This window comes from Dermacentor albipictus, chromosome 7 (assembly GCF_038994185.2).
Source record: "Dermacentor albipictus isolate Rhodes 1998 colony chromosome 7, USDA_Dalb.pri_finalv2, whole genome shotgun sequence".
NCBI classification, from domain to species: Eukaryota; Metazoa; Arthropoda; class Arachnida; order Ixodida; family Ixodidae; genus Dermacentor; species Dermacentor albipictus.
The window spans coordinates 66,150,561-66,170,931 of NC_091827.1; the positions used below are offsets into that span (position 1 = coordinate 66,150,561).

The 20,371-nt window shown below is 47.7% G+C and overlaps 1 protein-coding gene across 1 annotated transcript in view; it reads left to right on the top strand.

The window, feature by feature from the left end:
- Positions 1-1,939: 1,939 nt before the first annotated feature.
- Positions 1,940-20,371, top strand: part of LOC135921537 (mucin-5AC-like) — a 31,794-nt gene continuing 13,362 nt past the window's right edge. The window contains exons 1-3 of the mRNA XM_065455850.1: positions 1,940-2,146; positions 16,941-17,238; positions 19,778-20,040. Coding sequence (XP_065311922.1) covers positions 16,977-17,238; positions 19,778-20,040 — 525 coding nt within the window. The 5' untranslated portion in view covers positions 1,940-2,146; positions 16,941-16,976. The remainder of the gene's footprint in view (positions 2,147-16,940; positions 17,239-19,777; positions 20,041-20,371) is intronic.

Consider the following 20,371-nt stretch of genomic DNA (forward strand, 5'->3'; position numbering starts at 1 on the left):
ATTGCTCGACGATACGAAGATGGATAGCGTATATTATGTGGCCTTCTTCCTAGACAGCAGACGCCGAACCGTGTTATATCTGGGGGAGGGCTTAGCGTCTTGCACCTCTGGCTTGTGTCGTTACCGTTTCTCTTCTGTTCCTGCTTTTTTGTTTTTCTCCAAGACCTACGCTCAACTCGAGCCGCAGTGTATAGCCGTACTAGCCGTTAGATACACTGCAGCTCGGCCAGCGAAAACCGCGGACGCATTATGACTGAGAGTTCAGCGCAGAACTCGTTAGCCCCACGCAAGTGTTGTGGGAGGTTATATAGCGAGGCCAAGTTTTTTTCATTCGGCCTTTCTTTTTTTCGCCTGGAAGCAACAGGCCAGCGCGACGGACGAGGCAAACGAAACCGAAGACAAAACAACCCACTGTTGCTCGCAACGGCTGGGTGAGTCACTGCGTCGCACTTCGCTGAACTCGCCGCATAGGAAGAGGCGGACTGGAGAAGAAAAGAAAGCCGGCAGCAGCTGCGCGAATGTGGAAAAGTAATCAAAAGGACGGAGCGAGAGCAGCGAGCAGCCCCCCCCCCCCCCCCCCCCCGCACTCGTGTCAGTGGAAACACCCAGCCCTAAAGTGCAACTATCTTTTAGCCTCCATTTTGAAAACTTACAGAGTTTTGCGCCATCTATGGGCAAATAACAACAACATATGGCAAATACGTGTGTAAAATTGTGACAGATGTTTGTTGATTTCAAGTTTGCAGGGTGGCGCGCTAGTCTGTGCACACCAGCTATGCTTCAGCAGTTGTGTCACTGTCAGACCCGTCGCTTACTCGGCGTTTTGCAACTAGCACGGTTCGACGGTTCCCAGAGCGCAAGGCACGCTCGCCGTCTGCTACGTCCCTCGAACGCACGTCGTCTGCTTCGTCTGGTACTGAGCCGCCCGTTTTCTTTATGCTTTCCTACGTCCGCCGTTGCAGGCCGCAGCCACCGTGCCCCTTCGCTCTCTGCGTTTTCTTTTTTTCTTTTCCGTTGCCAAAGTTTTGTTGCTTTGGTTTCTCGACGCGCGTTGCCTCACGCGGCATGGACGATTTCTCGCTCGCCCGAAGCGCATGCACGCAGCTGAGGAATTTCGACCGGAAACGGAAAAATAATAAAGAGACGATGAAGAAACGGACTGCTCGGGCTCTTTCAAATGCTCGAGAGTGTCTGCCCTCACCACGCTCCGGAGAGACGCGGTGTAGATGGACGACGGCGCTTTCGAAAGTCGTGTTGAAGTGTCGTCCCACCTCGTTAATGCAACGCGGCCGCGATCTCGCATTACGGAAGATCGCCAGCCACAACAGGCCCTCCCTCTGCGGTGTTGCAGAAAACCAGGCGCTCTGTCGCGTCTGACAGACAGTGGTTGTGAAGGGTTGCTAGCGTTTAGAACGAAACGCATTGCGGATGTTCCTTAAGTGGGTTTCCTGTTTACTTTTCTCATTGCAAACATTAAGAAGTGTATAACTATCAGGAGCCACCTTCTCATTTTTCTTGTTTTTTCAAACGAGTAAACAGGTAATCACTTATCAACACGGAGTAATTCACGACTGGTCATGATCAGGCGAACCGCATTTGACCAAGACGATACGGCACAGTACACCTACAACCGACCTGACGCTTTACAGGCTCACATGTGTAGGCAGGTAGTTGATTAACGCAGGGATCGTGATTTGCATATATTCAGTCAGCTGTGCAACGACAGTACACGCACGAACGCTGTTTTAGATCAGTTCACGACGGGATCTGGCTTTATATTCAAATCGCGCACGTTGTCATCGTATGTTGTTATCTTGCACCTTTTTCTCGCCGTCAAATTTCCCACCCCCTCTCTCGGGCCGCTCTGCGTGCCGTACGACGCTCCGATTGGACGACGCGCGTCACGTGACACTCTCTCCGCTCGCCAGTTGGCTGACGCGGCCGCCGGCCGGTTCAGTCGGACCAGCGCCTTCGCCCGCGACGATGTCAGTGGAGCACGCGTGAAAAAGCGTGCCGGGCGGTTCGTCGTGGTCCGCGTTCGCTCGCAACCGCTTCCGCGAGGCCTCTTAACGAGTTGTGTTCTACTCTGTGGATTGTTGCGGAGCCACCCTCGGTATCTGAGGACCGCTGCAACAGCATCGAAGCCGTGAGTGGTTGCTTTCTTTGTTTGCACCCGCGCGCGCGCACGCTTGAATCGGGCAGGGGCTCTTGCATTGCCCAGGGGGCGCTGCGAAAAAGGTGCTAAAAAGCGCCCTCTGTGCAAAAATGGGTCGTACCAAGCTCGGTCGTCTGCTTCGGAAAGCACGTTTACAATATGGACCCGCCGCTTTCGGTTGTGTTGTTTCACGGCCTGCAGCGAATATCGGGCGCCGAAGATTTTTTCAGGGGTGGCACGCTGCGTAAAGGCAAGAAATTATGCAGTGCCGAATACGTGTACGCCGTTCACGAATTAGGCGGCGAAGTTTTAGCACCGTGTCAATCGCAAGTGAAGCGAGTCGCGTACGAAGTGGAACTTCAGGTAAGGTTTGCACGCCAGCTGCTAGATTCAGGCGCTCAAACGCGAGGAAATGCTTGTTATAAATGAATCCACAGCAGCGATAAGCAGGCATCATGTGTACAGAACTGCTCGAGCACACGACGGTACGTGCCGCGATGTACGAACTGCTCGAGCGCACGATCGTACGCGCCGCGACGGCAGTGGTCTTTCGACATGCCGCGAAACGGTGGGCCTCCTGCATTCTTTGTTGACTGCATGCCGCTAAAGAAGTAGTTATGCCTGCGTTGTAGTAGCGGCCATCTGTTCCTTTTAGTAACTGGTAATAACTGATGCAATGCATATGAGCTCGCACGTAGTACGTACGTGCGAATCGCGCTGCAGCGCGAGCTCGTACGCCGCTCGCTTGATGTAGGTTTTAATGACAGCGCTCGAACATCGATGTGCTGCAATCAATACTGCCTTGCTGCCTTGCCTCAACGTGCTGGCTTGAGATCAAGGATGAGCGCATTTAACTCTCTTAACCTGTGCTGCTCGTAGTGGAGTAGTGAATTGTCATCGAATGAGCCCGACCATTTGTGCTCATTTGCACACACCTGGTCACTTCACCACTTCGCATCGGTCGAATTGTTAATTGTCGCTGTGGCCGGGTCTCGAATCGTGAATTACCAGCCATGCCTGCTGCTATGTCGGTCTGCTGTCGGGACTGTAGGTGCAAAATACCGAACATTAGAACGCAGATAATCAAGCAAGCTTCAAGACAGGCGAAGCAGTCAGCATGGCGCGAAGTTTCGCTTACTCAGCGCGACGAACTGCAGCTATGCAGCGCGCCCGACGCTCCACTTCGTGAGGCCTTGAAGGAAAACGGCAGAATATGATGTTGGGATTCAGGCCTTCTTGTTCATGGCATCCCACGACGCAGAAGTAATGACGGTGACGCCTTCTCGAGGCTGGGCTAGGTCTCCGGATCGGCGCTACCGATTCCGTCTGCTCCCAGCATTGCGTCCCACGGCACACAGAGAGCCCGTTTTCGTTAAACTATAGGCTGCGGCGAGCTCGCAGCGTGGTTGACATGGTCTGCGAGAAGTGACGAGCCTTTTCGCACTCGCAACAGGGCAGAAATAAGTGCGAATCGACGCAAAACTCGGCCTAGAAACGTCCTTCGCCACAGCCAGGGCTCAATACAACCCAAGCTGGTACGACCCAGTAGCGCCGCCACCAGGCGCCGCTACTATACCTCAAACTCCAGCGCAAGACGCCCATGGGGCGGGAGCCTAGCTAGGCGCCCGGGCCTTGCATTTATACCCTCGGGCGTTGCCACGCCGGCGTTTCGCTATTGTCGGCACCTTTCCGCATCGGGTATCGCGACGCTTCCTAAAAGCGAACTGCGGGAGTGCGGCTGCGTCCTGTGGCTACGTCGTCTCGCATCGTAGTCGTTCTTCCGCTGCGTGCACCGGCTCTATGCAACGCGCTCGGTTGCGTCGGCGCGTGATGAGTCATACGTGGCCTTCCGTGTAAAACTCTCGCCTTTCACGACGAGCAGTCCGGGGGGCTTTCCTTTCGTTTTGTCACCGAGTCCCCGATACCGTCGCGCCATTACACCCCCCTATCCTCGAGGCTGCGAAGGTATGCGCTATCTCTGCAGTGTGCGCGGATTCTCCAGGTTGCCGGTGTCTGATTCAACGAAACGATTGTTCCGCGCGCGTGCGATAGATATGAAACAGTCGGCGGTGGAATGTCGGTCGTGCATAGCCACGCGTTACTCGTGTGTGCCTTCGCTGAAAAAAAAAAAAGAGAAAAGCGTTGGTTCGCGATAAGGAACCTAAATTTGGTTCAACCTACTTTTCATGTTTGTTTGCGCCGTCCTTGCTCAACGGCCGCGCGAACTTGAAAATTGTTCTGCGTTTAGGTTCGTTTGCGAGCCTTTAGGTTTCCGTTCGCTCGGTCTTCAGCGGACTGCAATTTGTTCGACACCCGTTTGACATTTAATTTTGTTAGCGGGCTCTCGTATCGGCGGTGATTGGGGCCGTCGGCAGCTGCATATATTGCCTTTACGCGGCGTCGCGATAACTGACGCGGGAAGAACGCCAAATATTTTGATACGGAGCGCATCCGCGATATCGGTTTGACGTGTTTTTTTTTTTTCCACGACGGCTAACGGGTTTTGTTTCACCCTGTGCGCCACGGCTTTGGTATGCGTGCTGTCGTCGCCACATTCCCGAGGTAATCGAATGCACTTTCAGCGCGCGTTCTTTTTACTCGATCGCATGGGAAGTTGCTGCGTACCGCTTGCCGTTTTATCGCACAGTAAGAATTCGATGCCAAAACGATCGATCGATGGGTTCGTAGAAATTCACCCCCACCGTCGGCGTCCGAGACGCACCGTCAGAGACGGTCTGCACAGGTGGCTCAATGGGTGACTTAGGTTCGAAAGGACAAAGCCGCTGTAGTAACGAACGAACAACAACTTGTATTTACAGTTAAAATTACAAAGTTCGGTTACAAGATTGCATAGTTTCAACAGTACATCGGTTACAAATTGTTACACTGGTTTGGACCACATAGGGCGACCCTATTTCGGCAGAGCCGATGGTGCTTAGCACCGAAACCAGGTCCAGAACTCCCCTTCGGAGCTCTGCGGCCGCATTTTGTAGACGCAACGCTCCGCCCACAATCTTTACTGGCGAATTGCCGCCGGGTTGCGTCTCAACTGGACAATCCATTCACCAATCACTGCGTTCAGCAGAACTTGCGTGCGGGATTGGCCAGTCGAACAACGAAAAGTCAAAGAACATCTTTTTTTTAGTACAGTTCACGGTGTAGAATCCTCACCCGAAATACACAATATACAACAACAAAGGGGTGAGGGTCATGCCAGCTGTACACATCGCAAGTTCCGAGCAACGGCTCTCGAGCACAGCCGGCGCAACAAGCACTGACTAACAAAATACATTCACAAAACCTAAAAGCCTGGGATCGTCGGGACCATGTTTTCCAGTGCTCGAACATGTGCGCGACGCGATCGGATTCCAAGAACCCGCAGGCCATGCGGCGCCTTAAACAAGCAATTGTTTGCAAGCCAAACTGTCACAGAGGGGCCCGGGATAATTGCCCACCCGCCGAGGTCGGCCTCGTGTCTGGGCCGTAAGCCGAAGAAGACGTTCCCACGGCGCCTCGGAACCGAGACAAAACGGCAGGGTCTTTTGTGGCTCAAAGAATCCCTACGCCGGTCAGCGCGCGGTGCAAAGCCGTCAAAGTCAATGAGGCTGGCGCGCCTGCTTGAGGCCGCGCTATCTCCGTTGCCCGCGGCTAGACCCGAACCAAGCACTCTTCAAGGGCGCCGATGAGAGCACCGCGGAAGTCAGACGGGCCCACCCGTTACGGCGTTTGACGCCCAGTCGGGGAGATCCCAGCTGGGAAGGAGTTTACCCCCGCCAGCCGGCCGCGCGCAAGGGAAACGCCTGTGGGGATCCCCAGGAAGCACAATGCGACGGGGGTCCGAAGCTCCCTTTTTTACTGTGAGGCGCGACCGCAAACGTGGCGCTGATGGCCTTCTGCGCTCCCCGAACTGTGCGGCAGCCCTGGGTGCCGACGGCGTGGTTACTCTGCTTGCTTGCAAGGCCCCGCTCTGGGTCAACCGTTAACAGCCATTACTCAAGTGTGGAAACAATCTCGTCGAGACGCATGTCCCCTGCCCAGATGGCCCGCGCCGTCCGTATGGGTTTGTTTTGCAGCCGCCCGTAGCGGGGCTTACACGCACGTAGCGCAATTGTGTAGCTGCGTCTTATCTTCCGCTGTCAGCGGACACGGCATATTCGAGATTCCGCGCATGTGGTATATATATAGGTCGGCGACCGCTTGTGTTTGAGGGGCCTGCGCTATCAAAAAGCAGGTATAGCGCGATCCCAAGTTAGCCAGCGCCACCAGTCACATCCTTGGCGGCTGATGTGGAACATCCTTTCTGCCGCAGACGTCTTGTTTTTTGTTTTTTGACGTAATCAACAGCTCTTCCCTTCGAACACATTCTGCAACTCTAATAGACCAGCGGTTATCTGCTTTACGCGTTACGTGACCTGTCCAACTTCACTTAGAATATGAGCTAAACCCGTTTGCTCTCTAATGCAATTTTTTTCATTCCGTTGCTGCTTATCTACGCATCCCTGATATCCTTCTCAAATTTAATCTCTGTGGAAATACGGAATGATCGTACATTATACAGGGTAATGGTAAGGATGCCCTGCGTTGCAAAAATACAGAATAAAGACAAGACAGAACGGCGCATATGCTAATTACGATGCGCGTAATTGAAATTTATTAAGGCTCTGTATGGACTGTGGTACTGTTCATATAAACATCGCCATGTTATTGTTGCAGTTAACTGACTTGTAACCGGCCGGGTTTTCTGTGATATTCCTCGCCCTACACTGCACACTCTTAAAGCGGTTGCTCCCTTTCGGGTGTATATTTGTCCCTCAACGATAATCATCTGCCTTGCCCGCGTTTCCTTTCTTGAAAACTCGGCGCTCGCAACTTTCCTGTCGAGAATGCTGCGTTACACCAGAGTCCTTCCATGTTTTTTTATAGAAGGACTCTGGTTACACTGATAACGCGCAAGCCGTTCGTGACTGGGAAGTGCCGGGCCCGCAGCGTTAAAGAAAGGAAACGATAGCAAGACAGATGAGTATTGTGGGACAAGGTAAGCCTCAAAGGGTGTAATTTTTTAACAGTGTAAAATAATTTACACCCTGAAAAGCGAGAAGGGTGTAAATGGGTCTATAACTCACTCTTACACCCCTATTCGCTAAAGGGTGTGTTTGGTGTGAGGAGGTTACACATTTACACCCTTATTCGTTTTTTTCCACATACAGTAGAGAGGTCTGGAATCTCGACCCGGTAACATTCGTTCACTATATAACACTAAAGGCTTTTATAGCAATCACTGGTAAGCACTTCGCTAACATATAAAGCGCTTCTTTCTGATCATGAATCTTTGTTTATGTGCTTGTTTTTACTGTGTAATGTATAGTACTGCATAATGTTCCCGCTCCTGCTATAGCCATATTGGGTTGCAGTATATATAAGTTCGCTAAAGAGGGTGTGAGTTAGACCCGTTGAAAACCTTTTCACATCTGAGGGTGCAAATTATTTTACAGCGTACTGTGGTATGTATGCACCGTTGATCTTTCCCCGTAATTTTGCCTAATGAAACGTAAAAAAAAAAAAAACGTGAAAGTTAAACGCACGTTATCGAGCACTAATGCATTCGACTACTCCGCTGTGTGGCGGCATTTTTGTTTTTCTTCTCATCGCTACGAATTTGCAAGTGCATTCCAGATCGATGACGTGTCGGAATACTGTCACTTTTTCATGCGTGACTTGAAACTCTGGACGATGCTTCACTGGAGTAGCAGGCACCCTAGCTGTCAGGCTGTAACGCGTTCGAGAACTGTGTCCGCCGTATGACGCGAGAATTCAGGCGTGAAAATAACGGCGGAAGGGTGACATTCCTTTCGTGACGTCCGCTTACCGGCAGACCTAAAGTGATCGATGCCCTTTGCGAGACTTGAGCGCATTGACGAGCCAAATTTAAAAAAAAAATGCACATATAACATGTATGTACTGGAATGAGTTGTTTCGTTTTTTTTCTTCGCTTTAGGTTGACGCGCGAACTATTCCTTTTTTATTTGTGTACGCCCAACTTTCCCGTGACATGGGTCCGAAGTGGTTTTCTGGTTCCAGCTGCCGGCAAGAGGAACTGTCTTGAAATCTAGCCTTCTTTTATCTATATATGATATTAAAAAATGTTAGAAACCCTGCGGCATAAAGTTTTTTTTTTTGTAATTAGCTTGGCATGACTAGAGGACATGGACATTATATATCCGCCGGCGCTTACGTGAACCATGAAATTGACGAGGTCTCAGGCATCCAAAGGTGTTTAGCCGTTTAACTAAATTGCGTGGTTTAAAGCGGTGGCTACTTGGTGCGAATTCGCACTTTGTACTTTGGAATCCAATTAATTTTTTTTGCATTGTTAAGGGATTCGAGACAAAGCCGTGCAGTGTTGGTTAGCCGCGGGCGGGTCTTAAGACCGACTTTTCCACGTCACCCGTGCGGTCCTAAATAATTATTGAGCGCAGAGCATGCAGCATCAGCTGCCGACTCTACCAGGTTTTTCGGTCGGTGTCCCGCACGAACTTATTCTTAATGAATTCTGTTCCCGATAGAGACGCGACTTCGCCTGCCAGTTGACTTGGTTTTCATACTGCAATAACCATTTCGCGTAGAACTGAACGCAACGAATATGTCGTCGCGAGCAAAAAGCACCCTCCTTCCTTTTAATTACGAATATCCTATCTGCACATGGCCACAATTAGTACATGACCGGGGTAATTGGCGAAGTATGGGAGAGGCCTTTGCCCTGCAGTGGGCGTAACCAGGCTGATCATGATGATTATTATCCTGTCTATGCTACATCTGTACGAGGCGTACACTGGCAATATCCCTGCGCAGCAGAACGAAGTTCCGGGCGTAACTGTACGATTAGTGGCGGGATTATAGTTGCTTTTGCTTAGTACATGATACGTTACAGCGGTACGTGTCACGTTAAGACCTTGGCGAAAGCACGCCGCCTACTGCACGATTCAGCAGCCGCTGAGCAGACGACGCGGCGCGGATGAACACGTCTTGAGGAGCATAGGGAGCCTTCCTATTGGCTAAGGAGTGCTGCGGGTTCCGCAGTGCCGCAAACGAGTTTTATGCGAAGCATACTAGCCGCACAACCACGCTCTTCCTTGCTGCGCCGCGCGCGGCCGCGTAGCTACCATATGACGTCATAACAGCTGCAAAAGCGGAGGCTCAACTCGTGCGCTCGCTTGCGGCCGCGTATATAGCTACATAGCCGGGTCTCAGCTCGTGCGCTCGCCTGCATGAGTTGTTTCTTCGTCTAGCCGAACCAAATATAGCCAAGCAACAGCAGTTCACCAGGCTGAACAGTGGTTCAACAACTAAAATAAAGGCTAGTGTGCTTCGCATCCTGGGCTTAACCTTAGCTAAGCCACAGCCATTTTTTTGTAGCTCACGCCAAACGCGCTGGCTGTAGAGTACAGATCGGTGTTGCTTACCGCGAGGTCGGGAATTTGGTTTTAGATCTGGCAGGAAGGAAGGAAAACAAGAGGTGAAAGGCAGATAGGTTAACCGAATTAAGTGTCCAGTTAGCTACTCTGCACAGAGGGATGGGGTGAGGGTAGAAAAAGATAAGAAAACGAGATTAAAAAGTGAAATAGGAATGCATCAGTTTTCACATTCCATAGTTTTTCAATGAGTTCCGTTTCCTTTAGAAAGCACGCTATAGCGCCTTTAAAGCAGTTAATGCCGACGTCGGCTGGGACCGGGGTTCAAGAATTTTGCCTTCCGTAAAGGGACAGTTGTCATTCCTGTCGAGCATGGGGCTGAGGACTTTTCCTTGTGCACCGAAACGACGACAATCACGTAGAAGGTGCGCTATCGTCTCTTCGCACCCGCAAACTTCGCCATCTTGACTTGTGGCCATTCCGTTGAGGTGCGAGTACGCATTCGTAAAAGCTACTCCGAGCCATAGGCGACAGATGACTTAACCTCTCGTCGTGGTAAGCCAATATGTGGAAGTCGACCCCCAGCAGAGCTTCGCCATGAAACCCGCTCGTGTCGCAGCGTAATTATGCTCGGAATTAATCTAGAGCCCCCGCTTCGGTACGTGTCACGGCGTTTCATGCGCGAATCGCCATCAATTTGTGTTATTGGCTTTGTTCGATCGTCCTTCTTTGTGGGGCGGTGGCCCCTGTTCTGTGAAAACCGGTTGTACGCTCCTGTATGTACGGAACTTACTCGGACGCTGCAATTTTAGAGCAAGCGGTCCAAAGACACGGCGCAGGTTGCTGGAACGCACTGATATTTTGACCCGATATGTCGACCGCCCACCAACCGCGAAACTTAAATGTTTTTTTTTTTTTAACAACGCTGAAGGGATCAAGGATATGTGGTCGGCACGGTCGATCTTCCACAAGACCTTTTCTTTTGTAATGCACCGTACTTCTACGTATGTTGCAGCGATTTGTGGAAATTTGATGATTGAAATAAATCGAGCTGCGCTCGATCACGACCCCCCCTCTGGAACGTGTAGACGCAAAACGCGACACACAATTCGGGCCCGCGTCGTCTGGATCCTTTTGTGCGCACACCACGAAAGTCGAATGGAGTAACGCGAACCCGCGTCCTCATCGTCGGCGTCTTTCTCGCGCCAGGAGCACCGCGGACGTGCGAGACGACACAGTTAGAAGGCAATTAACACGCTGCTAATTTTTTTGACGGAGACCCTACCTCTGTCCGCGCATATTTCTATTAGCATGTGAAAAGCAGCAGCAGCTGTCGCCACCAATCGGCTAACAGTCGTCCTTGTTTCTTCTTGAAAGCGCTGCTCTAGCTGCTACTTAAAATGCGGCAACTGCAGCCTGCCATTCTGCGGTACCGCGCCTTGCCGAGACCGCTGCTCTGAGGGACGGACCATGATCGGGCGACGGCTTACTTCGCGCGGCCTGGCTGACCGGCCACTGTCCTCAATTTGTGCGCCGCTCCCACCTCATGCGTCGTTCCAAATGGCTTTAAAGAGACGGAGGAGGAAGTGATGAGGAAAAGCGGGCTCCCGCAAAATTGAAACAAACGGAAAGCCTATAATATATATATAGGACGGAGTCGCTGGGCTGGAGGATACGCTTGGGGTCGGTCGGGAGAGAGGGTGCGTCGTCTGCTACAGAGCGCTCGTCTGGCAGCGGCGCGAGCGGACGACGACGACGTGGGCGGTGCGAGTTGACACAGCCGCACCACTTGTTGTCGAGCTGGCGTTTGTCCGTTGACACTGGCGTATACGCCACAGAATGCCTAGCCGGGGTCGCGAACGTAACGACGTGCACACATTGTTCGCCCGGTCTAACTCGTGCGTCCGGTTACGCTTCGCAGCGTCTCCGTCCAAGAACGCCACCTCCTGCGGCATGCGCCGAGGTCTTGCGCTGTCACGACAAAGAACACACACACACGGTACGCCTGCGAAGGATTTGCGAGTATGCGTCAGGGCCGCGCGGAGGCCCTTTAGTTGCGAGACGACAGCGAGCCGGAATTGAGAGACGTGTTTGCGCTTGCTTATTCTGCGTTGCCGCTGCATTCAATGCCGAAACTTCCTGTCGGTCTCTTGCAGGAGGCGTCTGTGAGGGTGAAATAGCTGTACACTGACGTGGCTTTTTATACGTATGGGGTGATCATTTTTTTTTAGGTGTTACAGAAAGAAATCGCCTGCCAAATAGAGTAAATGTATATAATTATAGTACTTGAGCTGGATTATTCAAGGAGGTGGATGTTACTTGAGCGAGAAATTTAACCGTATGTTCAGATAATTGACAAAATTCTACTAATTAACTTATGTGCTTTACAGCACTTATAGCAATTTATGAATTGTAGCCGGTGAGTTTGCAGGGCGTATACACTTCGATTGAATTTTCAAGATGACGCCAGTTTTGAGACATGAATTCTCAAACTATGCGATGAAATACATGGGAATTCTAGTTACTCGTGCCTTTTTTTGGTTAAAAAACATGGGACAACATTGCATTTTTACTGCTAGTTTCATCGTACCATCTCTCAGAATTATTTCAAAGTGGATATGACTTGCAAATTTATCAGGCACAATTTGTAAATTGTAATATGTGCCATAAGGTAATTAAGTTAATTAGTGAATATTTGTTAGTTGATTATGTCTTTCGATTTCTCATGCAAGCAATATCCGCCTCTGAATGATCCAGCTCAAGGACAGAATTATGCTATTTTCCACCCGCTATATTTAAACATTCCCTAAAGCCTAAAAATGATCATCCTTATTCCGTTCTTGTATTAAACAGTCAGGTGCAAGAAACAAGACAAATCCTGGTTCATAAGTCTTTCATCTTAAATGCATACAATAATAATGGTGCTGAAATGTAACTTTGAATAGGATGTTATCTCGCAGGCTTATTAAAATGACTGTGAATGCAGTAATATAGTTTTTCCAAGAAAGAAATAAAGGAAAGTTAAACCGGAATTTTATGTTGGACCAATTCATTTATTCCTGCCTGGACTAGCCAATTAAAGAAAAATGAAAGACCTTTGCAGAGTTTCTCTTACTTTACTCCTTTCAACAAATTTGGTGATCACTTGGTGAATAAGACACTGCCATTGAACAGGCTAATTTCAATGTAAACCTACCTGCAAGTATTTTTCGTGGAAAGTACCTACAATTTTGCCTGATGTGATCTTATTTACCTGCTGAATTTATTCCAACAAAATTTAGTTCACCGAGTAGTGCCTGTGTATCGAAACAAACAAGTACAAAGTTTTATGGCGGATATTGTAATTTAGAGAAACATAAGGTAACATACTTTATTGAGCATACCAAACTAAAAGTACCTCATTTTTAAGGACTTGCATTTTAGTTATGTGGCTATTTTTATTCACCATAAATTGTTTCACGGCATTACTCATCCTGTCAATTCCAAGTGGCACTCTATTGAACTCCAAATCAAGCAGCATTTAAGGCTGTCTGCCATCACAATTAGCATTTCAGTTAGTGGCCATGGAAATCTCCGAATAAACACTTTACTGACATGGATTGAAGCAATGACCCTTGCGCATAGTATGTGCCGATAATTGCATGAGGATCATCTGTATCTGCCTTTCACTTGAAACCACAATACCCATTGGGCACATGATGCATACCTGCCAACTCTCCCAAACTTGTAATTTATAAATTTGTGCTCATTCTACAATTTGTAGCTACGATACGATAGCCGCTACGATAGTGTAGCGGGCCAAGCCAAGACAACCCAGAAGCCAGCTGCAATCGAAGAAAAAAAAAGCAATCGACATACAGGAATTGTAAAACTGAACGACTGCTCCGCAGCTGCATTTGGACAAATTAGTTGGGCAGGCAGTACGAGATTGGACCCCATCCATGTCAGTCCTCAATGCCATGCTCTCAATGTGATCCTGTAGAACCAACTCCCTTTTCTGAAGGGACCTTGGGAAAATTTGAGCATCGACTTTGCTCGTCCATTTCCCAACGGCTAGTACCTGTTTATGCTCATTGATGACTATTCCCGCTTCATGGTAGAAGTTGGGTCGTCAACAAACGCAAACTCAACAATTCATGTGCTGAGCCGAATATTTGCACAAATTGGTGTCCCTTGCCAAGGGAAGAGCGACAATGGACCACCTTTCAGTCCAGCGGACCTTAAACTGTTTGTTTCGGAGTATGGTTTTGCACACCGCAGACTAACACTGCTCTGGCCCGACGCAAATGGCGAGGCAGAACATTTCGTTAGAATGTAGACTGAAGCAATCAAGGCACTACATGTCCAGGGAAGAGTTTGTGTACCGGGCATGTATCAACTTTCTCAAGTGTTATAGAGCAAGTACTCCACATGCAATGACACGAAAGGCTCCATCTGAATACAGTTTGACAGGTGGATGCAGGCAGCACTACAACAACCTGATAACAACTTTATTGTTCTGCCAGATAAGGAGGCCCCCTACTCCCCTTCCCCGGCACTCGGGCCTAGAGGACGGAGACTGGTACCTCTGCGATTAGAAGCAAGCATTAGAGGTCTGGACTCTTCGCGACTTCTTCTGCCAGGCAGATGGCTTCACCAGGGCTTGAAGCTTATGATGATGAAGTGCCCCAAGATGATCTTTCAAGACTGAAATCCAAAGCATATGCAGATGAAAGGTGCCACACCAAGCCACATGTGCTTAAACAAGGACTCTGAACTGTGCAAGCTGGTCAGGCGGAATACGCTCGCACCATACTTTAACCTTGACCTGCACATTGGCACAGAGGTGCAAGGATCTAAAGTCGCTGCAGTCAGGCAGGCGAAGAATATAACATGGAATGCGAGCTTCTTCTAGGAAGTCCAGTGTGGACGTAGGAATTGCTAATCAGATGGTGAAGATGGAAGATCCCTTGTTTCGAAGGGATGCAGCCATGTCACCCCTAGAGAGAACCCCATTCCAAGCTGACAACAGTGGAGGGTAAGGAAGTCTAGCATGACTCTCCGTCAGTGTCATGAGGCATTAAGCCGCTGCGCTACAGGCTTTGACTGAAGCATTAGTTTTTCATTCTCTCCTTCTTGCACAACCTTTTGTTTTATTCTCTTTTGTTTTGTACATTCGTAAACTTTATTACTCAACTTTTCATTCAATACAGGGATGAATATAGTGTAGTGGGCCAGGCCAAGACAACCCGGAAGCCAGCAGCAATCCAAGAGAAGACAGAGAATAAAGGCAGTGTCGTTTTGGAAAGCATGGAGGTATCCACGGCTTCCCTTGATCTGTAGCGGTGAACGCCAACTAAAGCAATGGAATGACACAATATTGCAAAATATGTGTGCAAAAAAAGGCATGGTACTTACACTGCCTTCTTGTGGCAGTGTGAGGTAGACAAGTTATTAATGGGGCACTTGCCTCAAGCAAGTTTATTAAGTATACAGTTCCTGAAGCAGGGGAAATCGACAACATCGAAGTCTCTGCAAAAGTCGGTGCAATTTGGAGACAATGCATTTACTTGTTGGCCTCTGCTGTTGCAAGTTTGATGTTGCTTTCGTGCTGCATATAAAGTTAAATCATTAATAAAGTGCATACATATGCTATAAAAGGTGTGTGCTCTGCACAAAATTTTAGATAATGTGTGCATCCTTTCCTCTCTACACATGCTTGGTACATGTCTACAAGCTCACTGGTTGGCAGGTATGATGTTCGATTGGTACTGTCTTGATTATGGATTGTAAATGTTAGTAGCAAGTACAATATGTTGCTGGCCTATCCATAATATTAGTCTGTGAACGAAGGATAATTGGCAAAGTAAAACATTTTAGCATTTAAGCTAAGTAGCAGTTTGCAACCAAACGTGGGGCATTCACTTGCAAATGAAAAAAGACAAATTTGCGTGTATCACTTTCCTCGTAGTGAGATATATAGGCTGTAGAAGTCTCCTGGTATTTTAGTACTAAATGTAGTTCTTGTACTGTCTAGTAGTGTTTTCGTACTGTTATAGTGTGCTGTTCTTCATACACGTCCTACAATGTTCAGTTGAAGCTAGACTGGCACTGACATCTAATTAGTACTCATAAGTGACAAATTTTTGGTTAAACACATTAAGGTCCAGTTCTGCCTCATTGAAAAACACAATTGGGCTCGATTTCATTGCCTTTTTGACTATAGTTTGCAGTAATATTTCCAAATCAGTGAATGATTGTATGGGTAGTTAGACCTTAGTATATGCCTTTAATTAGATATATCATTTACTGCCAAACTTTGCTGTATTTTCTAAAATGACTGGCATTGCATATTGTCTACCTAAGAAGTTTAATGAGCAAGTTTTGACTGAATGCTCTGAAAGATCACGATTAAGAATAGCTAATTGTTCAGTGAAGGAAAGGGAAGCTTTAGTTTCAGCCTCCCTTTTGAAATGCATGCAGAACATAGGTGCTTCTTTTTAGCCAACTGCTAAAATTCTTTGTCAATCCAAGAATCAAGTGATGTTAGATCAGCTGGTAGATAAATGATTTAATCATGTTGCTGGGTAATTGTTTGATAGACAGGTTGTCTACTGTTACAGGAAATTTGGAACTTTCAGAGAACTTGTCAGTTATCCTGGTTGCTTTGAATAGGGAAAATTGGCGACCGCATTGGTTCTGGCAAAGCTAGTGGTACACCAGAAGGAAGCTAATGTTTTCAACTGAAATCCAGGAGTGCAGATTTTTTTGGCTAGTTGCTTCGCTGCATTAACTGAGGTCATAGTGCTCAATTCACACGGACAAGAAAGACGGCAGGACATGCGCTACACGTTAGCGCATGTCCTGTCTTTTTTTGTCCATGGAAATCCAGTGCTATGACCTGTTATTTTCGACTGAACCTGCCTGATCCACAAATAACGGTGCCTTTTGCTTTTTTTGCGAGTGTGGCTGGGTGGTTGAAGTATTGTGAAACGCATGATTGAGTCAAAAGTGCATCAAGCAGCTTAGTGGTAGTAGTTGAACACAATGGGCTGGCATATTCACATGGCCAACTCTGAAGTGCCATTTTTTTTTAATCCTTGTGCCTGAGTCTTCAGAGTCATAGATGCTGCCAGGGAATTGGAATATGCCAACATGATGGACACCCTGATGAATCGGTCTGTTGTGGTATTATGTGTGCTACCACTGGGCAGATGGGAGCTCCCGCGTCCACACAAATATACACCTCCACCTCGCAGTTGTCTACAAGACTCATTTGAATTTGTCAGAGCAGCTGGTGTGGCGTGATCTGCCCATATGGCACCATTGTCCGATAGCGCACGATGCATGAGCTGCACGGTCCTGCCGAATTGTCATTGGCACCTTTCTTGCAACAGGAAGCGGGTGCATTGTAGCTCCCCGGCGGCGCCACCATGTCGGCCTCGCGCCTCGAGCAGATGAGAAGCCAGTTCCAGCAGAACCTCCAGCAGCGCAGTGGTCTCCCGCGACCAACACGGATCCCTGGACCAACAACTACTGCCACCAAGGCTGCACCCATCGTCAAGCAAGCCACACCTTCCTCGTCACATGTGAATGGCCACACCCTGACAGCTGGAGAGGCGGTTCCACGGGCCAACATCAACGGCAAGATTCAAAATGGGGGTGTTCTCAAGGATGCCTCAGCCATCAGGAATGGTACGTTGAAAGATGCTGAAGTGTACACAGATGCATGGTGCACCAATAGTGTCAACTGAATGGGAGAACACAAGACTTGTCGAACATTTACCTCAAAGCTAAAGGTTTGACGAACATTTCGAATGTATATAACAATGTGTTAACTGTTTCATCACCCCTACAAACAGGCTCATTTTTGGTGCTTTTATGTTTTAATGTTTTCTTTCAAGACATAGTAGTCGCAACGTATACCGCAATACATATAATTATAGGCTGATCATTGGCGTTTTGAATGGATGTAAAGCAGTAATAATTGTCCAGACAGTTTTTCAGAATTCTTGTTAAAATTCGAAGGACCTCAAGAACACGAATGAAACTAATAATTTGCAATTTTCAGTATAGTTACTGAGAGTAAAGAAAACCTTAAGTATACAAAATATGCAACCTGGCTTCTAGTTCCCAACTGTTTTACTTTTTTTGAGTCGGATCATGCAGAAAAATGATTTGTTGGTGTCAGTGCTAGTGATAGCGATGCCCAAGCTATGGTGAAGAGCAGTAGCTTCACCAGGGTGAAGATGGACTATTCCTGGTTCCTATTCTACAAAGAGCATTTGTTTTTATTCATTCTAGCAAACACCTGGTTTGTATTTTCACTGCATTCTTTTAGGTTTGCAAAGCAATGGCTGTCGCATCAGGGAGTATGCAGAGGCTTCCTTATACTTCATCATTGCATTCGAACAGCTTTTCAGTGCAAGCAAGGTGGTCTGTGTGCACTCAACTGGTGCTGGAACCTGCACGTGCTTTGTTCAGTTCCTGTACAGTAATGTGCAGTGTTGCACATATTGTAATAGGGGCACTTGCGCAAGCAGTGTTAGAAATGTAAGAGATCAATCTGCTTTGGTTGAAGGTCAGTCTGAAATTGACTGCGTTCTCTTGTGAGCGAAAACCCCACATGACGGGAAGGATTGCTCATAATAATTTGTACATATGCTGTCGAAATGCTGATGGGTAAAGGCAATTCATGGTGGGAAAAATTGGGTTCTTATTGATATTAGTTGAACACAATTATCAATGTAATGTGTGCTCATGAGCACCTACCATTGTTTGAGACGTCGCTCAAACAGCCTAGATGTGGGATCGAAAAGTTGGACAACTCGAGAGAAGTCTCTGTAGCTTCAGATTCTGCCATTTAAAAATTATGTTGCCGAGTCTACCAAAGTGCAAATTTTGTGCCATTTAGTTTTGTCAATTAAGATGGTGCTGGACATTGCTGGTAGAAGAATTCCAGTGTAAATGTTTAACAGTGCACAGAAAAACTTTCGATCAAACTGAACGATTTCTATAGGTGCTGTAACGAGAGCTAGCTTAATCAAGCAATGCACTTTCTTGTGGAAGTGCAAAAGGAGAAAGCCTAAGAGCAAGCAAATCATGTGAATGGCATAGTAAATATGGAATTATGCTTTAGTTCACTTTTGTGAGCTAAGAGTTACCTAAAAACTTGCTCTTGTGCTTGGCCCAGTTGTCATTCCTTATTCTACATACAAAGACAGTCGTTGCAAAGTGCATTGCAGGTTGTATATTTAATTTTCATGACTATGCATGCGTTCAGTTTAGTTTTGAGGGGTGTGTACGTGCACAAAGTGGTAAACAATGTCAGTTTGCTATGGTACAGTCGTATGCCACAGTGAATAATCGTCGGATGATTCCTACATTTATTCACTTCAACCAAGGCGCACATTTATTCTTTGGCACTTTTTCAATTGCAACCCTTTAACCGGCTTCTAGGCTAATCGCTTGTGCGAAATGAATCAGTTGTTCAAGGCACACAAGGAACGGGAAAAGATTCATAGCTGTGCCTTGAATGTATGGAGCAGCAATAAGTCAATAACTCAGATATAGTTAGCTAGACTAATTAAATGAAATTATGTCAAATTCAGCATAGCTAAAACATGTGTTGCTACTAAGAAATAAGAGTGGATAAGAGATAAGAAACAGAGTTTAGGGGGCAGGCGATCTTACCTAGTAGCAAGATCAGCAGATTTGCAGGCACAGTTTCGAGATGATGGCGATGAAAGGACCGATTTAGATGACTTCTACGTTTTGGTAAGCGGCATATATTATGAGCAGTTGATAAAGGGCTGCACCTTTTTACTCGACCTTTGACATCCACTTTTGTCGTGCACTGTCTCAAACTGGGACAGCGTTCGTTACTGTAAAAAGGGCAACACCTTTTCAGGTTTGTCATCCGACAGCGCTTGTCATCAATCTCGTGTGCATGTCTGTTTACAATGCGCCCCTAAGCATTTTCTAGTTGGGAATAGCACATACATATAAGCTGATGCTCCTGACAAAGCAGTGAGCACAGTGCTATGCAAATGAAGTACACACAATTGTTGCAGGACAAGCATAGGCCTGAAAAGGGGTGAAACTTTTTTTTATAGTTTAGGTGTGATAGCCTTGCCTTATCGGCATTGTCATGCTCGGAAAGAATGCTGGCGGATATGACGACTGGTGCTGGTGCAGGAAGTGTGACAGCTGACTTTGATCGATTTCCATCCAGGTCAGCACAATGGGACGCCTCGGCCAGTGACAAATGGGACGACTAGGCCAGTGACAAATGGGACACCTCGGCCAATGACAAATGGGACAACTAGGCCACAGACCAATGGGATGTCAGCAGGCAAAACGGTTGTGGCAAATGGCACTCGGCCCCAGACAAATTCTCCACAGCATACGTTACCTCCTGTTGCCAAGGGTGGTGTCCTCATGACCATGACAACGACCCAGCTGAGGCAGCTCACTAATGGACACCAGAGTGGCTGTGTATGTTGGCTGCACTTCCAATGCTTTTGCCCTTGAGATTACATAGACCCTGAGGCGTTGGCTTACGATGATTTTCATGTCCAGTTTTGTTTCCCATGGATCGCATGTTTTTTCTAATCTGAGGTGTTCTAGTAAATGTATCAAAAAAGGGATGATGGCATCATGTTTATTGTAAGCTAGCCTGCAAACACTGACATGTATTCTTTTTCCACTTCATAAATACTGGAAATATTCTTCATTTCATTTCCTGTGGCTATGCTGTAGTCCATCTGCTGCCTCATGACTGAAAAATGTGCGCAAGTTAGAAATGACTGCTCCTAATTCAAGTTAG